The 18,838-nt window shown below is 41.2% G+C and overlaps 2 protein-coding genes across 5 annotated transcripts in view; both read left to right on the plus strand.

The window, feature by feature from the left end:
- The first annotated feature begins 468 nt into the window (after nt 1-468).
- Nucleotides 469-2,831, plus strand: LOC105928145 (early nodulin-75). 4 transcript variants are annotated; one of them, XM_036144355.1, is made up of 5 exons: nt 469-662; nt 755-807; nt 903-2,024; nt 2,091-2,621; nt 2,708-2,831. In XM_036144355.1, the coding sequence occupies exons 1-5, from the start codon at nt 646-648 to the stop codon at nt 2,710-2,712; spliced, it is 1,728 nt and encodes a 575-aa protein (XP_036000248.1). In that variant the 5' UTR covers nt 469-645; the 3' UTR covers nt 2,713-2,831. The 4 variants fall into 4 exon arrangements, with proteins under 4 accessions (XP_036000248.1, XP_036000246.1, XP_036000247.1 ...); XM_036144353.1 differs by having other exon boundaries at nt 903-2,016; nt 2,050-2,621; XM_036144354.1 differs by having other exon boundaries at nt 470-662; nt 903-1,241; nt 1,296-2,621.
- Nucleotides 2,832-3,756: 925 nt separating this feature from the next.
- The window catches only part of LOC110368697, an 81,877-nt gene continuing 66,795 nt past the window's right edge, over nt 3,757-18,838 (plus strand). Inside the window, exon 1 of the mRNA XM_036143793.1 lies at nt 3,757-4,065. Within this exon, the coding sequence (XP_035999686.1) occupies nt 4,044-4,065 (22 nt within the window). The 5' untranslated portion in view covers nt 3,757-4,043. The remainder of the gene's footprint in view (nt 4,066-18,838) is intronic.

Consider the following 18,838-nt stretch of genomic DNA (forward strand, 5'->3'; position numbering starts at 1 on the left):
AATAATTAAAAAATTATGGAGAAATAAGCAGAAGGGAAGAGATAATTTTTACTAGATTAAGAACTGGACACACATATATGAATGAGTTTTTGTATATACAAGGGAAGAGAAATAATGATATATGTGAGGGTTGTGGAGGAAAAGAAAATGTGGATCATGTTCTGATGAAATGCATTAAATACGCAACGGAAAGAGAGAGGATGAGGAAAGTAATTATGGAAAATGGGAGAGAATGGAGTATTAAAGGAATATTAGGGCGAGATGGAGATAGAGAGGAAAATACGGTAATTAATAAAGCATTGTTTTTATTTTTACATAACACAAAATTAAAAAATAGAATATAGTAGGTGGAACCATAGAGCTACACACTCATGTACAGTAGGGGGCGGTATGCACCTACAAGTTGTTTGCGATCCGCCAATAAAAGGAAAAGAAGAAGAAGAAGAAGAAGAAGAAGAAGAAGAAGAAGACACCTGCAGGTCATTATGAACCTGCCTCCATTAGCTCCACCTGTTCTCAGTCAAGCGTGTAGCCAGAAGCAGCAGTGATTGGTTTGTTTACATCAAGCTGCATGAAACGCTGATTTGTTGCTCTATAGAAAGAAGAAAGACGTAAACTTACTTGCTACTTACTTTGTCTGAAGCCATGGGACATATTCAATGGTAACTTTTTTTTGTCTATGCTTTCAGAGTTGAACATTACATTTTTTTTTTTTAATGGCCCATGTTTACCTTTCAATGTGATCTATTTCTAGGATGGTTCTACTGTGGCTGCTGTTCGTCGGGGAGCTCCAAACAAGAATTAAATGTAAGGCTGCTGATTGAAATGGCATTAACTTTCAAATTCACAATGTGGATTCACAAGCCGTTAATTATTTTTTTTTTTGGCTGATTGTTTGACAGCTGTCCATGGTTTGAATTCTGCTCAGAGCAATGAGCCCCAGGTTTATGGCCACCAGCTGATGCCCCGGTATCTGGCTTCCACTTCGCAGCCTGAGGAGCTCGACAATCAACAAAATACTCCCCACATTCTTTTTGTGAATCAGAGAGTACAAATGCCTCCTAACGAGCCCAGGGATGACCCCCAGTCCCAGCCTCCAGGTAGAGAAATTAAGCCTCAGCCCCAAGTACCCCAAGTACCTGTTGGAGAGGCTGATTATTTGCAGAGAATGAATACCAAAACCAGTGATTACCCGCAAAGGTTTCAGCGCCACTTGCCTAGCCCCTACCAGAATCCCCAAGGCCCCTACCGTAGTCCCCCGGCCCAAGGCCCCTATCGGAATCCCCCGGCCCAAGGCCCCTACCGGAGTCCCCCGGCCCAAGGCCCCTACCAGAATCCCCAAGGCCCTTACCAGAATCCCCAAGGCCCCTACCGAAGTCCCCCGGCCCAAGGCCCCTACCAGAATCCCCAAGGCCCCTACCGGAGTCCCCCGGCCCAAGGCCCCTACCAGAATCCACGTCCTCAGGCCCTCAGCCACCATGAGAAACTGCCACCTCAGGAACCCAGCAACCACCAGAGACCCCAGGCACAGAAGCCTGAATCCTCAGTGCCAAGCTACCAGAGGAAGCCTTTCCCCCAAATACCTAGCAACTACCCAAGGCCTGAGACACCCAGACACTACCACAAGCCTGAATCCCTGGAGCAGAACCACCAGGAAAGTCCTTTACCCCAAGCATCCAATGAAAACAAGAAAAGTCAGCCTCAGGCCCCAAGCCATTTCCAGCAACCAAAGCCTGAACCCCAGGCATCCAGACTCCAACCAAGACCTCAGTTTCTGAAGGCTAATCCTCCAATGCTGAGCTACCAAAAGAGGACACAGCCACAATCACACAGTCACCAACTAAGACCTCTGGAACCTGAGCCAAAGGTGCCGACCTACCAGCAAAGATCTGTGCTACCACAGTTATATGCACCCAGGAACCAGCAGAAAAACAAAACGCTAGCATTAAGACTCCAAAAGAGAACTCGCCAACAGAAGGGTCCGCCTCAAGTGCCAGACTATCGACACAGGAGTCAGCTCCATACACCCAGCCACCACCATGAACCTCGGCTCCATACACCCAGCCACCACCATGAACCTCAGCTCCAAGCACCCAGCCACCACCATGAACCTCAGCTCCAAGCACCAAGCCACGAACAGAATCCTCAGCCACAGAGGGCTGAGCCTGAGGTGCCAAGTTACCAGGAGAAACCCCAGTTCTACGGAGCATTCCCACAAAACCCCCTGTCTCAGGCTCAAAGCCATTATCGGCAGCATCAGCCACCGATGTCTGAGCCCCATGACATGGGCCACATGCAAAATGTCCCTCTGCCAAGACCTAACTACCCGGAGATGATCGCCCACCAACAATGGCCCCCAACCCAGTATCAGGGGTCTTCCTACCAGCAGCATTACATACCCCAGGGGTCTCATGGGCATGGGTACAATCAAAATCCATCCTTACCAATGCCCATCAACCAGCAAAGGCCTCCGCTCCATAGATCAGACAACCAGCAGAAATTGGCTTCACCCCATGCACCAAATAACCAGCCAAGTCCTCGGGTCTGGGAACAACAGCGCTACTCTGATGGTAGGTTTCACTCGTTGGACCCAAGTGAAGGAAGACGAAGGCTTCCACCCGGTAAGTTTGCAGTATTTACACTTGCAGGGCAGGCTCCAGTTTTCCACCGTCTGTTTATTTTAATTTTCTTTTTTTTTTTTTCTTAGGGTGAGTTTGATCTAAACTGTGGACGTAAGAAGACCTGGTCAAAACACAAGTGTTTTTATTTTTTTATCTATTTTTTTGCTTTTTCATCAAGCTTCCAGTAAGAATAAACGGAACCTAACAGAATAACTTCAGTTCTATTTATTTAGTCAAAATATTACTTCAAGGAAGTTTTTTGTGTGGTTTTCAAGGTCTTTTTTTGTTCTGGGGAATATACAGTTTAAATAAACAATCTTATTCATAAAACAGAAAATGGTGTGCATTTTATTTTAGCTTCCAAGCTTAATTGGTTATGAACACGTCTACCTTTTTTTTTTTTTTTTTTAAGTGGAAGTTGCCCGCTTTGACTTTTGTAAATTTTTTTAATACTTCCAAAGGAAAAATATTAAGCTAAAAATCAATCCCCCAGTAAGTAAGCAGCAGCTTCCAAAAATGGCGATGTAGTTTAAATGATCATGAAAGTTTTAGGTTCAGGTTTTTTATGTAAATCTTCATCTGAGATGTCCCTGGATATGAGTGAGTTTTTTTTATTTAAGGTGTTTTTTTTAGCATTTTCAAATACAAATGACATTGGGTTTGGTTAGATGGTGGAACTGCTATGCTTTAGGTCAGGGGTTACCAGCCTTTTTAGAAGTTGAGAGCTACTTAATTTCTACCGTGTCATACAAAGTTACCTGTACTGACCTTTTTGAACTAGAAGAGTCAGAGCTCACCTTAACTTTATGTAATATAAACATGTTTTTAATGCATTTAATATTTTAAATCTAAGTACAATTGTGATTTAAAGGAAGATCAACTAAATAAAATAACATTTTAGATGCAGTGTTTTTTTTTTTTTTTTTTTTTTTTTTTTCTTTTAAATAGGCTTGAGGGCACTACATATGGTATATATGGTGCCCGTGGGCCCCATGTTGGTGACCCTTGCTTTAGGTGCTTAAAAAATTCAGATACTATTTCTACTCAAGGGACGTCCAATGACGCAATTGTCATTAGAAAAAGTTGTCTGAAACGCCTCATACGACTGTTTGAGGTACTCTAAATTCCTACCTCACTCCGGTCCGTGAATGCAGCACCAGACCCGCGCCGCTCCGTCGGATTTCAGCCGGTAGTGTCTCGGTCTCAGCCGGTGACCGTCGTCCCTGAAACCCCTCGGGGCTCCGCGGATTGTCCACATCCTCTTCCCTTCCTTTTTTTTTATTATTTTCATTGCGTTGTGTGATGGAGCGGGAAGTGACTTGGCTGCTGCGTAAATGACTGCGGAGCAACAGGCAACTGGCTGGGAAAACTCACTGACGGCTGCTCGGCTTTGGAGGAACTGTTGCACGCAACCCCGCTGCGATGTCCCTGCTGTGCGTCAGAGGTATGCGCTCAGCCCGCAGCCGCAGGTCGCTCTGGCTGGATGTGGTGATAAAAACCAAGTCATCATGGCACAGGGAACGTCCTGGCAGTGGTTTGTGGCGCAACTGTCAGGTTTCTCCTGAAATAGTAAGAGGGAATGAGGGCACAACTAGAGTAGAAATACGCAGCATTACTCCAAAAGCATCAGATTTATCTATTTTTTATTTGCAAATATACAGTAGGCTGTTTTGAGAAGTGGATTTAACTACAGCTAATGGCTTTATGAAATTGCTTTATAAAAATTGTTCTCTCTGGTAGACTGAAGTCAGCGCCTTAAGCCTCACAGAATTACCTATTTAGATATGCATGTTTGCTACATATTCTTCTGCCAACTTTATTACATTTTGATTATTCGGTTAAAATGAACAGATAACCATGCTGCCATGTTAGTTCCCAAAACTTTACCTCAGAGCAAACATTATTAAACGGTAAAAGAATGTGAATTGGTCTAGAAATAAGAGCTGAGGTCTGAATAGTCAAATATGAAGAGCATTACATTTCTTTTCTAAGCTAAAATGCAGATTACAGTCCTATTTGACTTTAAATATTGTGAGTTGACATCATGGGAAGACGTTTATGAATGAAGGCCGCACTCCACTTCCTCATTAGTGCATGCTACTTATTGTCAAGCCAACAATCCAGAGTGCAAGGTTAATGGAATGCAGCCTTCATTCTAGATGTGTTGCAGAAAAACACATTTTGTTAAATGCATCTAAACAAATTTTATTTTGTAATACATATTTACAAGAAAAACAAAGCAATTTTTAAAATTTTCCACCAAATTTGATATATTTATAATTAAAATGTCTGGTACACTGAGAGAAAAATACAACCAAAGTCAAATTCCTTCTTTGTTTGCACAAACTTGGCCAATTAAGCTGATTCTGATAAATGGTCTGTAGATATTAAGGCTAGCACAAGTAAATATTTGGTCTAAACGGGAGGTTTTGTGTGGGTCATTTGCATTTCATACTTATATGTGGAAAATATCCAGCATGCAAATCCATATATGTTAGAACTTTTTGTATCATTTGTGTTCAGTAATCCTTATTCTGTTTAATTAGTTTAGTCACACAAGTAAAGTTGAAATGCGGCTTCATTGGAGCAGTTTTTTTCCAAACGTGTAGGGGATGTTGGCTGCTAAAACTGCTTTTATTGCTGTTTTTATTCACAAAAGCAACAATGTTTAAAAAGCAAGACGCCTTTTTTTTTTATACATATGAACTCATGATCATAGTTCAGAACAGATCCTGTGGGGGAAAAGGGTTCTCTGAATAGATGTGCATCAAATATCTCTTTTCTTAAAGTTCTGCCATTTGGATTAAATTTCATTTTGAAAAAACAAAACAAACGGCAACTCTATGTTGCATGCTTGCTTTTTAGGATGCTCACAGAGGGGAGCAGGCAGAACTGGTGTAAAATCAGATTACTAATGGGTTTTGTTGCACCCCTGCTGGCTGCTGAGGTGCCCTGAAGCCAGACAACTGACCTGCAGGTTTTCATGTGGAGCGTATCAGTGATGCCCAGCGGGGCGTTGTTGCTTCATGTCTACTCCTGAAGAAGTAGAAATAAACAAACTGTGCTCCAAAACCAGCGTGTGTCTCTTCCCTGATCAGGTTAAAAATGGGCCGCGTTCCAAGGCCGCCACATCTGTAGCACCTTGGTTGCTCTCCTCTCACCCGTGTATTGATACTTTTTTATTTTTTTTTCATATTGAGAAACAATACCTTGCAGGCGCTAGTTTTCACGCTCATCGGACCGTTTTTCCATCTTTGTGATTGAAGCTCTGCCCGGAGAGTGGTCGGGCGGCGCAGGCGCTGAGCTCTTTAGTTTCGCAGTGATGAGGTGTGAGAGATGGGAGGGATTGAAGCACAGCTGGGCCCAGGCGGCTGGCGTTACGAAAAGAAAAGTAATTCTGTTTCTTGTGCAGAAATGGAGAGTGCGGTCGTTCGCCGTTACTGACGCAGGTCAACCTGAACCTGCAGAGCTCCATCAGGCCGTCAGCAGCCTCTGAGCTGCACCACACTCTGCAGGTTGTGGATTATTGTCCTGCTGTAAGATTAACAGAAGTCTTCTTTAGACAGAATAACTAGAGCAGGAAACTAATAATATTTCTGCCTGTTTCATGAGCTCCATGTAGACGAGAAGTGGCAAGAAAACAACTGGAGGGTTAAAAATGTAAATTATTAGAAAAATTGTATAGAGATTTTAATTGACTTGAGGTTTAAATTGGCACCAATTATGCAGCAGAAATTTGTTAACTTGAACAGTTTGTAGAAACCTTTTTCGGGTTTTCCTTGACTACCAGGTCCTTCCTGCAGCTGTTAGATTTCTAACCATCGCTGCTCCCAACAAACTCAAGAACTGGTTTACATCCCTGCTGCTGTTTGCAGTTTTTCTCTTTGTTGGAAATAGTCTCTCTTTTTTTTATTCACAAATGCATATGCATTTAGGCATTTTTTCTCTCTCAAAATTTTCCTACTCTGTTGCAGATTTCTTTGAATGTGAGTTTGCTATTAATGATAATCGCATAGTATTTTTGTTTTGGTGTGAATTTGTACTCACATTCTGTTCTTATATTTGTATCTTTTGTGTGAATCTGCTTGTTTCCATTTGCCTTTCATTTCACTCCTGGTACTCTTGGATTCTCCCACTGAAGGGACATAAAATGTATTTTTCTATTTTAAATCAAACTTACCTTTGAGCCAAGTCACAGTTTCAGGCTAATTATATTGAATGTTTTGAATGGTCTAACGCTGGCTTCCTTTAACAGTTTGCTAGAATTTTTGCCCATTCCTCCTGACAGAACTGGTCTAACTGTGTTGGGTATGTGGAGCACCATGCAGACACCGTTTATATAAATCTGCATGCAGATTTATATCAAACTGCTGCCAGAGCCTTGTTATGACCACTCTGACACTGCAAAAAGGGAACAAAAAGTTAAATTTGCTTTAAATTAGTGCATTTTTCCTTGATTTGAGCACCTAAATAGGACTATTTGCCAATGGAACGAGTATTTTTACCCCTAAAATAACATAGAGATCCTGCTCTTGAAATAAGATAATAGAGATGAACTGTTCTTATTTTAAGTGCAAAAATCTTATTACATTGACAAATAGTCTTATTTACCTGCTCAAATCAAGGAAAAATTCACCAATTTCACATAGATTTTACATACTTTAATTATGGCAGCATCTTCCGAGTCACTGTTCATTTGGACGACCCAGATTTTATGCTCCTGGTTGGTTCTTTCCCTATGATGTCATTTAGTTTGGAAGTACAGTTCATCCTGCAGGACAACACCCCCCCCCCCATATCATGATGCTGCCACCTCCGTACCTCAGTCCAGGTGTAGTCTGAGGCTTGCAAACCTCCACCTATCTTGCTTCAAATGTAACAACAGTTTTTATGGCCAAAGGCTACAGTTTATAGTTTAACTAGACCGTAGGATGTCTTCAAATATTAAGTATTGTATTAGATTGGCCTTTTGTTGCTTCTGGAGTCATTGCTTCTTCCTCTGATCTTTCACCCCATGATGCATGCCACTCGTTTCTCCCTGTTTACCAGCCTCACCCAGCATGTTCCGGTGGTCTTTTGGTTTTGCTCAGGGGTCGATTTTTAACATTTTGCACCAAAATAAGTTTAACTCTGAGACACGGGGACATGTCCCCTTCCTGAACTCTATGTTAGCACGACGTTGCCTTGAAGGATTTTTTTGCATGGTCTTGTTTGAACAGATCAACACGGCATCTAAAGGATTCTCGAGATTGTACCTAGGGATGTGAGATGTGCTTCAATTTAACTCAGATGTTGTGAATTAAAGCCAAGCCAATGGTCTCTTACCACCAGTTTGTTACTGATTCCACTGGCTCTGGTGTCCAGAACCTACAGAGGCACCAGGTCCTTGGTGGGCCAGAAGACAGAACAGGGACTACAGGTCAGTTTATGGAGAGCAGCAACTACAGAGTTCTAAATTTTGTTAGAAAAGTTGCTTGTTGGCATTGAGTTGTATGTGTGCAACATTTGCTCCGTGCAAAGTTACCAACCTGGCCTGCTGGGTAAACGGCCTCCTCTTGCAGTGAAGTTAGTCGTATGTAATTGGAGGTCTTTGAATGCATCAAACGTTGATATTGTTACCTTTGACAAGTTGAGAGGAAGGTTTGCACCACTTTATTCTCCTTGTATAATTGAATAATAAACATTGTGATGACTGTAGCTGTTACCAGCCCCTGGAGCGCTGACGGTTAGGGATTGTGTGCACCGATACGAGCTGCCGCTGAGTAACCGCTTCTCATTAGTGCTCAAGCCAGATGCAACCTGTTGGTGCGTCCGTCGTCCCTGAAGAAGCTCCTGCTGTGACGCGTCAACGGCAGCCGCAGAGAAACTTCACTCTTCCCTGTGTTCATGTAAGGAACACAGGGAATATCCTCTTTAGACACACAGAAAGAAATGAGCATTGCTACCATTTAAAGCAGATTATTCCATACTTTTTGCTGTTTTCCAATGTGGTCAAGTTTGAAAGTACTCAGAAATCTGATTTTATCTTTTATTAAAAATGCAAAACTACTTTTTGTATTGTGAATTTCCTTTTTAAGTGCAATATTATATATATATTGAAGTGGGATCTCTATGTCATATCAGCTAGAAATATAAATAGGGTTTTGCACAAATGCCTTATTAAAAGAAGGGCAAATGGTTTCCTAAATTTCTCGGGTTTTCTACTTTTGTCCTGAAAATAAATCTCATGGCGGAGCAGCAAGAACTGAACGTTAAACTTAGCCAAGTTTAATGAATGGTGTGCCCTGGTCTGTTTTTGAGTAAACACCCCTCAGTGTTTGTGGTCCAATTAACTGTTTAATTAAAGTGAAAGCTAAAAGAGAAGTTAATTAAGAATCATTTTTTTTCTGGAATATTTTATTTTGTGTGTAAAATCTTAGCTTGTAAATTTTCAAAAACGTTCAACTGGTGTTAGTGGGCCAAATTTGTCTTTGCTGACCTGTAGTTGGGGGGGGCACAAAAGCACTTGATGGGCTTCAAATGACCCCCAGGCAACATTCTGCTATGGGTGTTTGCTACCAAACATGAAACAGCCCATAATTTCGCAGGTTTACTCTCCTACAACAAACCGTCTCGTTATTGAAGTTGCAGGTTACTTTCCAGTATTTTTTTGGGACCAGGCTGTATTGTGTGCTGACATGTAAACTGGTGCTTTCTAGAACTTATCGACCATTTCCAGAACTTTCTTGTGGGCACTTTTAAGGACTGTGTGGGTAACTTTGTACTTTCCAGATCCTACTGGTTGCTTACCTGAACTTACAGGTTACTTTTTTAACTTAAAGGTTACTTTCTATAACCCATAAGTTGCTTTCCGGAACCTATAGGTTGGTGTCTGGAGTCTACTGTCTTCCCAGGACTGTGAGGTTACTTTCTAGACCTTAAAGGGAATTGTCAGGCATTACAGGGTGGTAATATGAGGTTACTAGTTATTCCCAATCCTGACGGTTATTTACCTGAATTCACAGGTTACTTGCTAGAACTTATGGGGTATTTTACTAGATCCTAACTACTTTTTAGGGAGAGCTCTTACCATGTAAGTACATGGAGGGCAACGTGAAAGATCTGCGAAGTATGCGGTCACAAGACGCATCACAACTCAACCCATTCCCACAACTTTCTCAGCGTCTGTTTAGGTACAGCCGGCAGACCCTTTGCCTTCATCGTTGACCGCTGACCAAACGGCGTAGTTATGATAAACTGTCTGATAACAGAAGAACTGAAAGACTATACAACTCAACCCAGTTTTTAAAAGTAAACCGTAATTTCTAGAAAATATCTAGTTCCAAGTCGCCTCGTAGTAAAGTCAGGGCCTTGAAAGGAGTTTGTAAATTCCTATAAAGCCTCCTGTAAGTCACTTTGGAAAAGTAGCCTTTAAGTTACACAAACTAACCTGTATATTCTGGAACCGCAACATTTCAGATAAAGTGGCCTGTAAGTTAAAGAAAATGACCTGTACGATCAAGGAAGGTGACCTGTAGGTTCCTGGAAAAGTTCTAGAAAGTCACCTGTAAGTTACCGAAATGACCTGTAATTTCTGGGGAACATGTTCTGTTTATGTTATTTTACTGAAAAAGTGATGAATCTTTGAAAAGTTCCAGAAAAGAGACCTGTAAGTTCTGGAAAGTAACCTCTAGTTTGCTGGAATGTCTGGGCCGATTTGTGTACCGTTACAAAAAGTAATGAGATTGGAGTTGTTTTAAAGAGGCAGAACGTCTGAATAATTCTTTTCCAGGGTCCATCTGAATAACTCTTTTGGGTAAGAACTCTTTAGCCAAAGCGGAAGTGCGTCAGCCGTCATCAGGATCAGTTCTGTCTGAATAGTGCGGTCAGTAAGGCAGGAGGTAGAAAAAGAAGCCTGCATGCTTTCTCTCACCGCTACTTTTACCTAGGAAACCTTTAGGTATCCCACAATCCTTTGCGTGACATAACAGCACAGCCCATCTCACGGACATCAACAAAAATGTCCAGAGAGAACGGATTGTGCACTTTGTAGTTCATCTTCAGAAGGCTGTAGGCCTGGATTTGACTCCATCATGAGCTTTTCAGTCGCGTAATGACGTCAGATTTCCCTCCCCACAGTAGTTTTTACTGTTGATCCCATGAAAGGCCAAGGAACAGGAGCTTGGAGTATTTTACGTGTTTTAAGTCAAACACGTTGTGCAGATAGAAAAGTGTTCCTCTGTGTCCAGTCTGGATTTCTACAGCAGCTTTGGAAGATTGTTCCCTAAAAAGAAGCTGGCATAGTTTTTCAGTTCTTGTTAAAATATTCTCATAATTCTCATCTTCTTTTAGGATAACCTGTCAATGAAATGTTCTTTGACAGTTTTCTTAATTACAATCTCTAAAGAAGAACTGATTTTCAGAGGGCTGATCCTGTCTGCCTGCATCCTCTGCTTGAGTATAGCTCTGTAGGCCAGAACAGGAGTTTCTTTTATCCGCACAGGTAGATGTGCTCCGCCTGACTGGTTTCACTTCCTTCAGGGAAACGCAGAGAAACAGGCAGGACGGCATTGTTTCCTTTAAAGGCCGCGACTCGCTTGAAAAGCCACTTTTCCTCATTCCTGGCTCGGCGGAAGGCCGTGGTAGCCTGCAGAGAGAAACCCGAGGGTAGCAGCACGTGTTTTCTGACAGCTCAGTCAGTACCGACACTCGGCTATTTCTGGAAGGCAATTATCAGATGAATAAATGCAAACAGTAATGGGATTACATCACGTTGGGTTGAGTAAGGCCACTGTAAAGAACCGTGTTAGACAAAAGTGTTCTGCAGTAATCCTTGCCGATTTTCATTCATTTGTGCTGCTTAACAGGAAGGAAAGGGCTTAATTTATTATTTTGTTGGGAAAGGAGTTTTAATTTGGGCTGATAAAGGTAAATAAATGATCTGGGCCAAGAGGGGCTGTAGGTGAGGACAGACCGGGTCATCCAGCACGCTGGACTGGAGCTGCAGAGAGAGGAGTAAAGCCTGAGCGGCCCGCCTGGAACAGGGGGATGGGAATAGAGGGGAAATAATCCCCAGGCCATCTGCTGCTCCTGGTGTCCTCTCTGCGCGTGCATCATGTGGGAATGTGGACTTCCTGCCGCTCTGCTCCTTCCTCTGCTTCCTCCACGCTACTTCCCTGTTTCAGCATCTTCAGACTCCTGCAGAGCCGGTTTACCTTTTCCTCTGGATGTGCAGAAAACCTCTTTAGGAAACGTTCAGAGTATAGTTTAAGTTTTTTTTTTTTACATTTAGCAGAATAATTTTTTCATTCTAGTCATCACACAGTAATGAGAGTAATAACCTGAGGATTCCTGACGTGTTTAATATGAGGTTTAGGGAAATTATTTGTACCTGCAGTGTTGATGGATCTGCAGCCGGGTCCGGCACTAATAAAAAGTGACTTGGACTCATTAAGGTTAGACGTCGTTTACCTGCTTTACCTGGATTACTGCCTCGGTCCGCATGCTATTTAAGGTGTTCTGTGTCAGTGGCACAAGTGTTGGTGCCAACTTTAAGTTTCCCAGGAAATGCTGCCATCATAGCAGCATGAAACGCAGCAGGATGTATCCATTCATGCCTGAAATATTTATCTTAAAGGGATAGGGAATATACAGTCAGTCATTTGTTTCTGACATTCATCTGATAAAGGGAAAGTAAATACATTCATCACACACAGAGGGATGTGTTTCAAGCATTTGCTCCGGTTACTTTTGCTGAACAAACATGGCTTACAGGTGATGAAACATAAAGCAAGGCTAATTTATTCCTATAACACATTTCAGTACAAAGACGGCGCAAAGTGCTTTACGAAATGGAATAAAATGTAGGAAAATTGTTGTCATATGAAGGGCTACCGGAACCGACCTTTAAATCAGAGTTCACCTCAACTTTATGTAAAAGAAACATTTTTCATGCTTTATTATAGATATTTTCATTTTTAAATATATATAAATGCATGTGTGAATAAACAGGAAGAGTAACAGAATAAAATGTTTTAGATGCAGCTCACTGGTGGATTGTGCTTTTTATTTTTTAAGAAAAGTCTTGAGGGCCCCATATGTGGTCCTCGGCGGCTACTTGGTGCCGCGGGCCCCATGCTGGTGACCCCTGCTTTAGATGTTGGGTCTTTAAATTACTCTAGATGAATCGTGCTGATATAATCTTCTAAATGTGTTTTGATTTAGATTTTTGGATGTTTTTAGGCTCGTTCTTGTGTTTATTGTTGTGTGTAGACTTTGTGGACTCTGCTGCAACTGAACCACCCCTCTAGGCGAGTATAATATCTTAATTCGGTTGGATTCGTTCAGGATCCTTTCATAATTTTGCAGATTAATTTTCCAATGTAAAATTAATTGACAAACCGGAAGGAAATAAATCTACAAGAGGACCCAGTTTTCGTTTGTCCATGCAGAAATCTGATTTTCAGGGAGACCCTCTGCTGACACAGAGCCACACAGTGAGCGGCTGCAGAGTGTAAATCCCTGACACACGTGTGAGCAGAAACTGTCCAACATTCTCTGGACCTGCAGTGGATCTATTTCTCCAGGTCTGCAGGGGTTGTGATCTAATGGAAGTGAAAGGGTGTTAATTTCATGGCCAACAGGTTTTCAACCTGTGCGCTCTCAAAGCCACCGGGCTAAAGCTAAAAATAGACGCACAGTCTGGCTCCTCGTAATGACACCGCTCTTGTCTACTCCCGTCAGGCCGCTGAGCGTTTCACAGGCCGCTCCTCTTGTCCAGCAGATCTTATTAAGCGTCGGCGCTCGCCGGGCTTGTCCTGAGCCCGGCTGTATTCCTCTGATATCTCCTGAAGCTGTTTAAGTCCGTTGAATTGAAGTTTATTTTTGAACATGGGACAGCCTTACAGCTACAGGCCAAATCAGTGACTGTGGCTCAGTGGGTGAAGTCTGAAGGTTGTGAGTTCGATCCCGGTTTATGTCACAGACACACACACACACATACCTCCTCCAGCCGGCCTCAAACTCCAGACCAATTAATGTTTGCCGCCAACAAAGGCTGAACAGTTTCAGTTGAATGGGACCGTATGCAGATGAGTTCTAAATAGGGATTACAACTTAACTTTAAACCTTATCTACTTCCTGTATTTAATTTCCCTGAATGTTGCATAAAAAAGTTGATCACTGTCATAAAACAAATAAATAAATTGGGAGAGCGTCGAGATACTAAAAACCTTAAGTGGCTTTCCCTCTTTGATCATGGAGGGAGAGTCCCGCCGTACAAGCTGGTGTATTGTCTCTGTCTCTCTGTCTGCGCTCCTAAAATGTGTTTAATTCAGCACTCACAGGTCTGAGCTTCCTTTGAGCTTCAAAGCTGCACTTTCACATCGCTGCTAGCAGATCAAACCAGCGCCAGCGGAGCAGGCTGAGTGGTCACGCAGCAGCTAACCGAGGGACGAACCCGTGCTCTGGGGAAATGATATCCACTCATTTCTTTTTTCCTTTTTACTATTGTTCTAGCATCATTATAACTTCAAAGTCTCACAGAAGACTCGGTATTTATCTGTTGTGCGCTAGTTTTGATTTGGATATGGTTGAGAAACGTTTGTTCTGCTGGGACGGTTCTTTTGTTGTCGCACCGGCCTCTAAAGTGTGATTGGGACAAAAATCGCTGCGTTTTAATTTTTATTCCTCTGAATGTGATCGTTGTCAGGTCAAGATGTTAAAAAAATCGCTTTTTTATTCAGATGAATAAAAAGTAACAGTCCAGAGCAGATCAGCCCAAACTTTTTGCCACGAGGGCAAAAACTGTCAAGTTCAAAGGAGCTGCAAGAATAACTATAATAATAGTTTTTAATTTCTCAAAAATTTAAATTAATGTTATAAAGTTCCACCTGCACCCCAATAAACTAAATACAGAATATTCTAACAAAACAAATAAAATAATCTGATTTGTGAAGAATTGGAACTTTAAAGCACTTCGTATGGGAAACAAAGCAATTCTCTCACATATTTGGCCTGCTTAAATAAAATAAGGATATACCCCCCCCCCCCCCCCCAAGAATGTGACAATTTCTGTTTTTCATCAGTATTGTTTTGTGTGTATTAGTTGTAACATTTACTAAGTACTTAACATCCTAAAACAACAACTATAAATGATTTTGAGGACATTAGAAAACCAAGGCAAGACCTTCTTTGGAAATTATTGAAATTTCTTAATGTTCCGGTTTAGTTTGCAGGTTTCATCTTTCTTTCTTGATTTTCTATTCAATTCAATTCAATTGAAACAGACCTGCAGATTTGTGATTCTTTTTGACTCGATCATTTCAGTGTTTTGGCTTGAGGTCCCAGAGTTTCGTATGGAAATGCTTTGGTCTGCCTTGAAGTCACTGTGAACTGTAAACGATCTATTTTACGTTTTTTATTTGCAGAATCATTTCTAAATTAGTATGTTTTCTGTTTCCTGGCCCTGATTTTTCTCGTCATTGTCAGTAGGACATAACGTCACTCGGCTGTTTTTCCCCAACAGAAACGATGGTAAACTTTTTAGATAAACTCAAAAATATCAGATTCTTCTCAGTAAACTTGGGCTTGAAGAGAGAAATCGTAACTGCGGCTCATCGGAAAACACAACTTCTTAGGGCTTTAAAAATGTAATCATCTCTTAAAACATACAAATTTTACAATAATTCATCAGTATTATCACACATTATCACACAAAGAAATGTTCTATCACAAAATTATCGCTTAACATTTAGCAATAAATATTGTCTTTATTGACAGTAAATGGAGACGATACTGGAAAGAAAAATGGAACGAGAGCGTCACAAACACGAATATTTATCCTGAAGCTACAGATCTGTGTATCAGTTTGGTCACATTTGAAGCATTCTGACACTGAGATCTTGCAGATGATTTGAAATATATAAATATTGGTTTTTTTTGCATTTCCATATGATGTTTTCAGACGATGCAGATGTGAGTATGACACAATAACTCCCGTGCGTTGAGGCTTTGGAACAGCAGCTTTAATCCGTTCTCTGAAGTCGTCACGTGAATATCAAACTGTCGTTTCCACTAATAGTAACAGCGGCTTGTCTCATTTTTTTTTTTTTATCTCATTGAGATGCTTTACGAAGCTTTCGGCTATACGCAACATTCCCTGCTCTGCGTTTTGTCCAACTGGAAGAGGAGGAGGAAAGGTTTAGGTTTGAGCCCTCTCTTTTCCTAATTCATCCTTGGCACAAAGCTGCAGGGTCTGCTAGGTTTCCGCCCCGCTTAAGGCTTTAGCATCGGAGAGATTATCCCACGAGCCAAACGCTCGGTGACCAGCGGCACGCATCCTCTCACAATCACTGCAGCTGACACGTGTCTGACATCTGCCCTGCTTTCTACCTGCCGTCCCTGGACCAGCAGGAGGAGAGGCCAGTTTATTTCTAACGCACAACTCAGTACAGAGACAATACAAAGAGCTTTACATCATTAAAATATAGGAACATAAATCAGAATAAAAGCAAGTTGGAATAAAAGGTAGAAACAAAATAGAACATGGGAAAATAGAAACTAAAACCAAATATTAAAAACAGTTGGACTACAAACTTAAACCAATGATGTTTCAGTAAAACAGTTTAACTAGGGTGGGTTGGGTGGGCTGTGAAGGATTTGCACCTTTGCAAACATAGAAGTGAGAAAGTCCATGTAGTTAATGTTGAGTTTTCACAGTTGTGTCTGAATAGAACCAACACATCCGGCTTTGTTCCAGTTTTGTCACTTTTATCCGACTTCACTTCCACAAATATGTCTTCTTCATAGCTTTGCTGCAACACTGTCTCCTCTGAACTGTGATTCTGCTGCAGTCTCTGAAATAAAGATTTATTCCTGTAAAAACACCATCATGGAGTATTCAGTTGGGACATTGTTACTTTTCCTCTGCTATTCTGGACTTTGTGACCATTATGACAACTAGAGGCTGAAAATATGCTGTGTTGGTGCGAGAAGTGACAGCTGGCATCTCTTATAGGCGTGAAATGACAAATCCTCCTCCTCATCCTATAGAAAGTACGGATATTTTAAATCCTGTTTGGAATAAAATGGCCAAAGAGGCTGTATTATAAAATATGAGATAATATACTGACAGAGTAGTGAAGGTTGACGGTGGCTATCATCAGAATTAGCTTTATTTGTCAAAGTTGTGCACCAAAACAAGGAATTTAACTTTTGTTCCCCTTTACTTCCAATGATGCAATTCTAAATATAACTATATAGAAGCAACTCTACAATTTATTTTTCTATATAAAATTAACAGTTTCTAGTTTTTTTTTTTTCTTAGATCCAGTTAGAAAGGGAGGATTACAGGGACCCCAGATGTTCTCTCTGCAGCACTTTTCAGCTGCTTTGGGGGAAACCCAAAATATTCCCAGATTTTTCAGCCGCTTGTATCCAGGATCTCGTTCATTCGGCCGGGATCCGTATCTTATTCTTAGAACGTGGACAGACTAAAAACAGGGTTTTGCTTTTTGACTCGGCTCTTTCTTCACCACGACGCTGCGGAGAAACAGTTCCAGTAGTCCATCTGTCCATCTTGGACTCCTCTATTTCAGGCAGAGACTGAATCTTGACTTGCAGAAAGCAGCGCACCTTCTTCAGGTTGTGAACCCGGGCTTCAGGCTTGGACGTCGCATATAAAGATAAACGATGTGATGAGAAAGTTTCATACCTTGACCTTGGAGTTTAGCTGAAAAGGGTTTAGATTGTTTTTTTTTTATATAAGCTGCAATGTCCATCTGATGAAGCGAGGTTTTCCTCCTGCGCCTACATCCTCGGAGGGGGCGTAATTAAAATCTGGGTTCCAATGAAGCTCCTTTGTCAGATTTAAAGTACCTTTTGAGAATAATCACCTTTAGGCAAGTATTAAACAGACTTTTCATTAAGCCTGCGATTCTTTAATAAAGATAGATTTTTTTAATTGGTTTGATGTTATATTCTAATCCTAACTGTCATTCCTCCTTTATATAACATCTTCATTATTAACAGTAATAAGGGCGTAAAAACGTCCGTCTGTAAATTATTAATTTATATAATGTGTTTACTGTGGTTAATTGGATTACTGAAACAAACTGACTCTTTTGCTGGATATGACGGTACGTTTTAAAAACATTTGGAGCCGTGCTCACAAGAATAGCTGCTTTAAATCAGTCTTGTAGCCTTTAGATTGGGGGGGGGGGGGGTTCAAAGTGCGGCTCGGGGGCCGTTTGTGGCCCCTGGTCTCATTTTGTCCGGCCCCCAACTGCTATTCCAGAATGATTTTACCCACCAGCACTGGTGGTTGATGCATGTGGAGACTTTTTTAAATTAAAATAGGGTAAATTTGTTACAGACAAGTTAGAATCTTCTAACAATTAAACATGTGAGGCATAACACAAATATTTATCTATTAATCACCACAATTTTACATTCTCTTTCATTTCATATTAAATAGGACTACATCTATCCAATGACGTTTATTCAGTTGCAGATTTGGTGCACCAAAATGTGTCTCTAATTCAACTGTTAAAAAGGAAAGACTGAAACAAAGTCCTGTTTCTACTGCTGGGAATAGACCATTTTTTAAATTAGAGTCCAAATTAATTTGCAAACTGGATGACCGTCTTTTAACAACAAATAACATAATATAATATGCTGGTCATTTTTTTTATTATATATTTTTTGGCCCTCGAGTACTTTTGACTTGATACTTTTGGCCCACTTGACAAAGTTTGGACACTCCTGCTTTAGCTTGACGGATCTCTAAGATCTCTTTTCTTCTCGTGTTTGATTCCTGCGGTCGGGTTCAGGCGACGGCAGAAACCGCAGCGCGTTACTCAGTACCCAGCTTGTTCTCTATAAAGAGGCTGAGTGGCAGATGAAAAGATTAAAAGCCCGGTGACACTAATGAGGGTTAAGCACTTAGTTTAAGGGTGTTTTCACACCTGTGTGGTTTACGCCGTTTAAAACATAGTCTGGTTCGTTTGTCCACGTATGAACAAAGCAGTGGGAGGTGTGGACCACCACCTCCATCAACTGAGTCAGACCAAAGTAAACGTACTGAAGCTGGAAAAACACCATAATACCAGCGTTAATGGTGTATGAATAAAAACGAATGTGTAAATACTGAGGTTCCTTATCCTTTTAACATAAATAACCAATCATTTCTTACTCACACTGCAAAAAGGGAACTAAAACTAAGCAAAATCTTCTTGAAA

This window comes from Fundulus heteroclitus, chromosome 12 (assembly GCF_011125445.2).
Source record: "Fundulus heteroclitus isolate FHET01 chromosome 12, MU-UCD_Fhet_4.1, whole genome shotgun sequence".
Taxonomy (NCBI): domain Eukaryota; kingdom Metazoa; phylum Chordata; class Actinopteri; order Cyprinodontiformes; family Fundulidae; genus Fundulus; species Fundulus heteroclitus.

Bases quoted from the DNA above. Each gene is read 5' to 3' on its own strand.
- LOC105928145 (XM_036144352.1), top strand. The intron at 808-902 runs GTAAGGCTGCTG...ATTGTTTGACAG, and splicing joins GCTCCAAACAAGAATTAAAT to CTGTCCATGGTTTGAATTCT.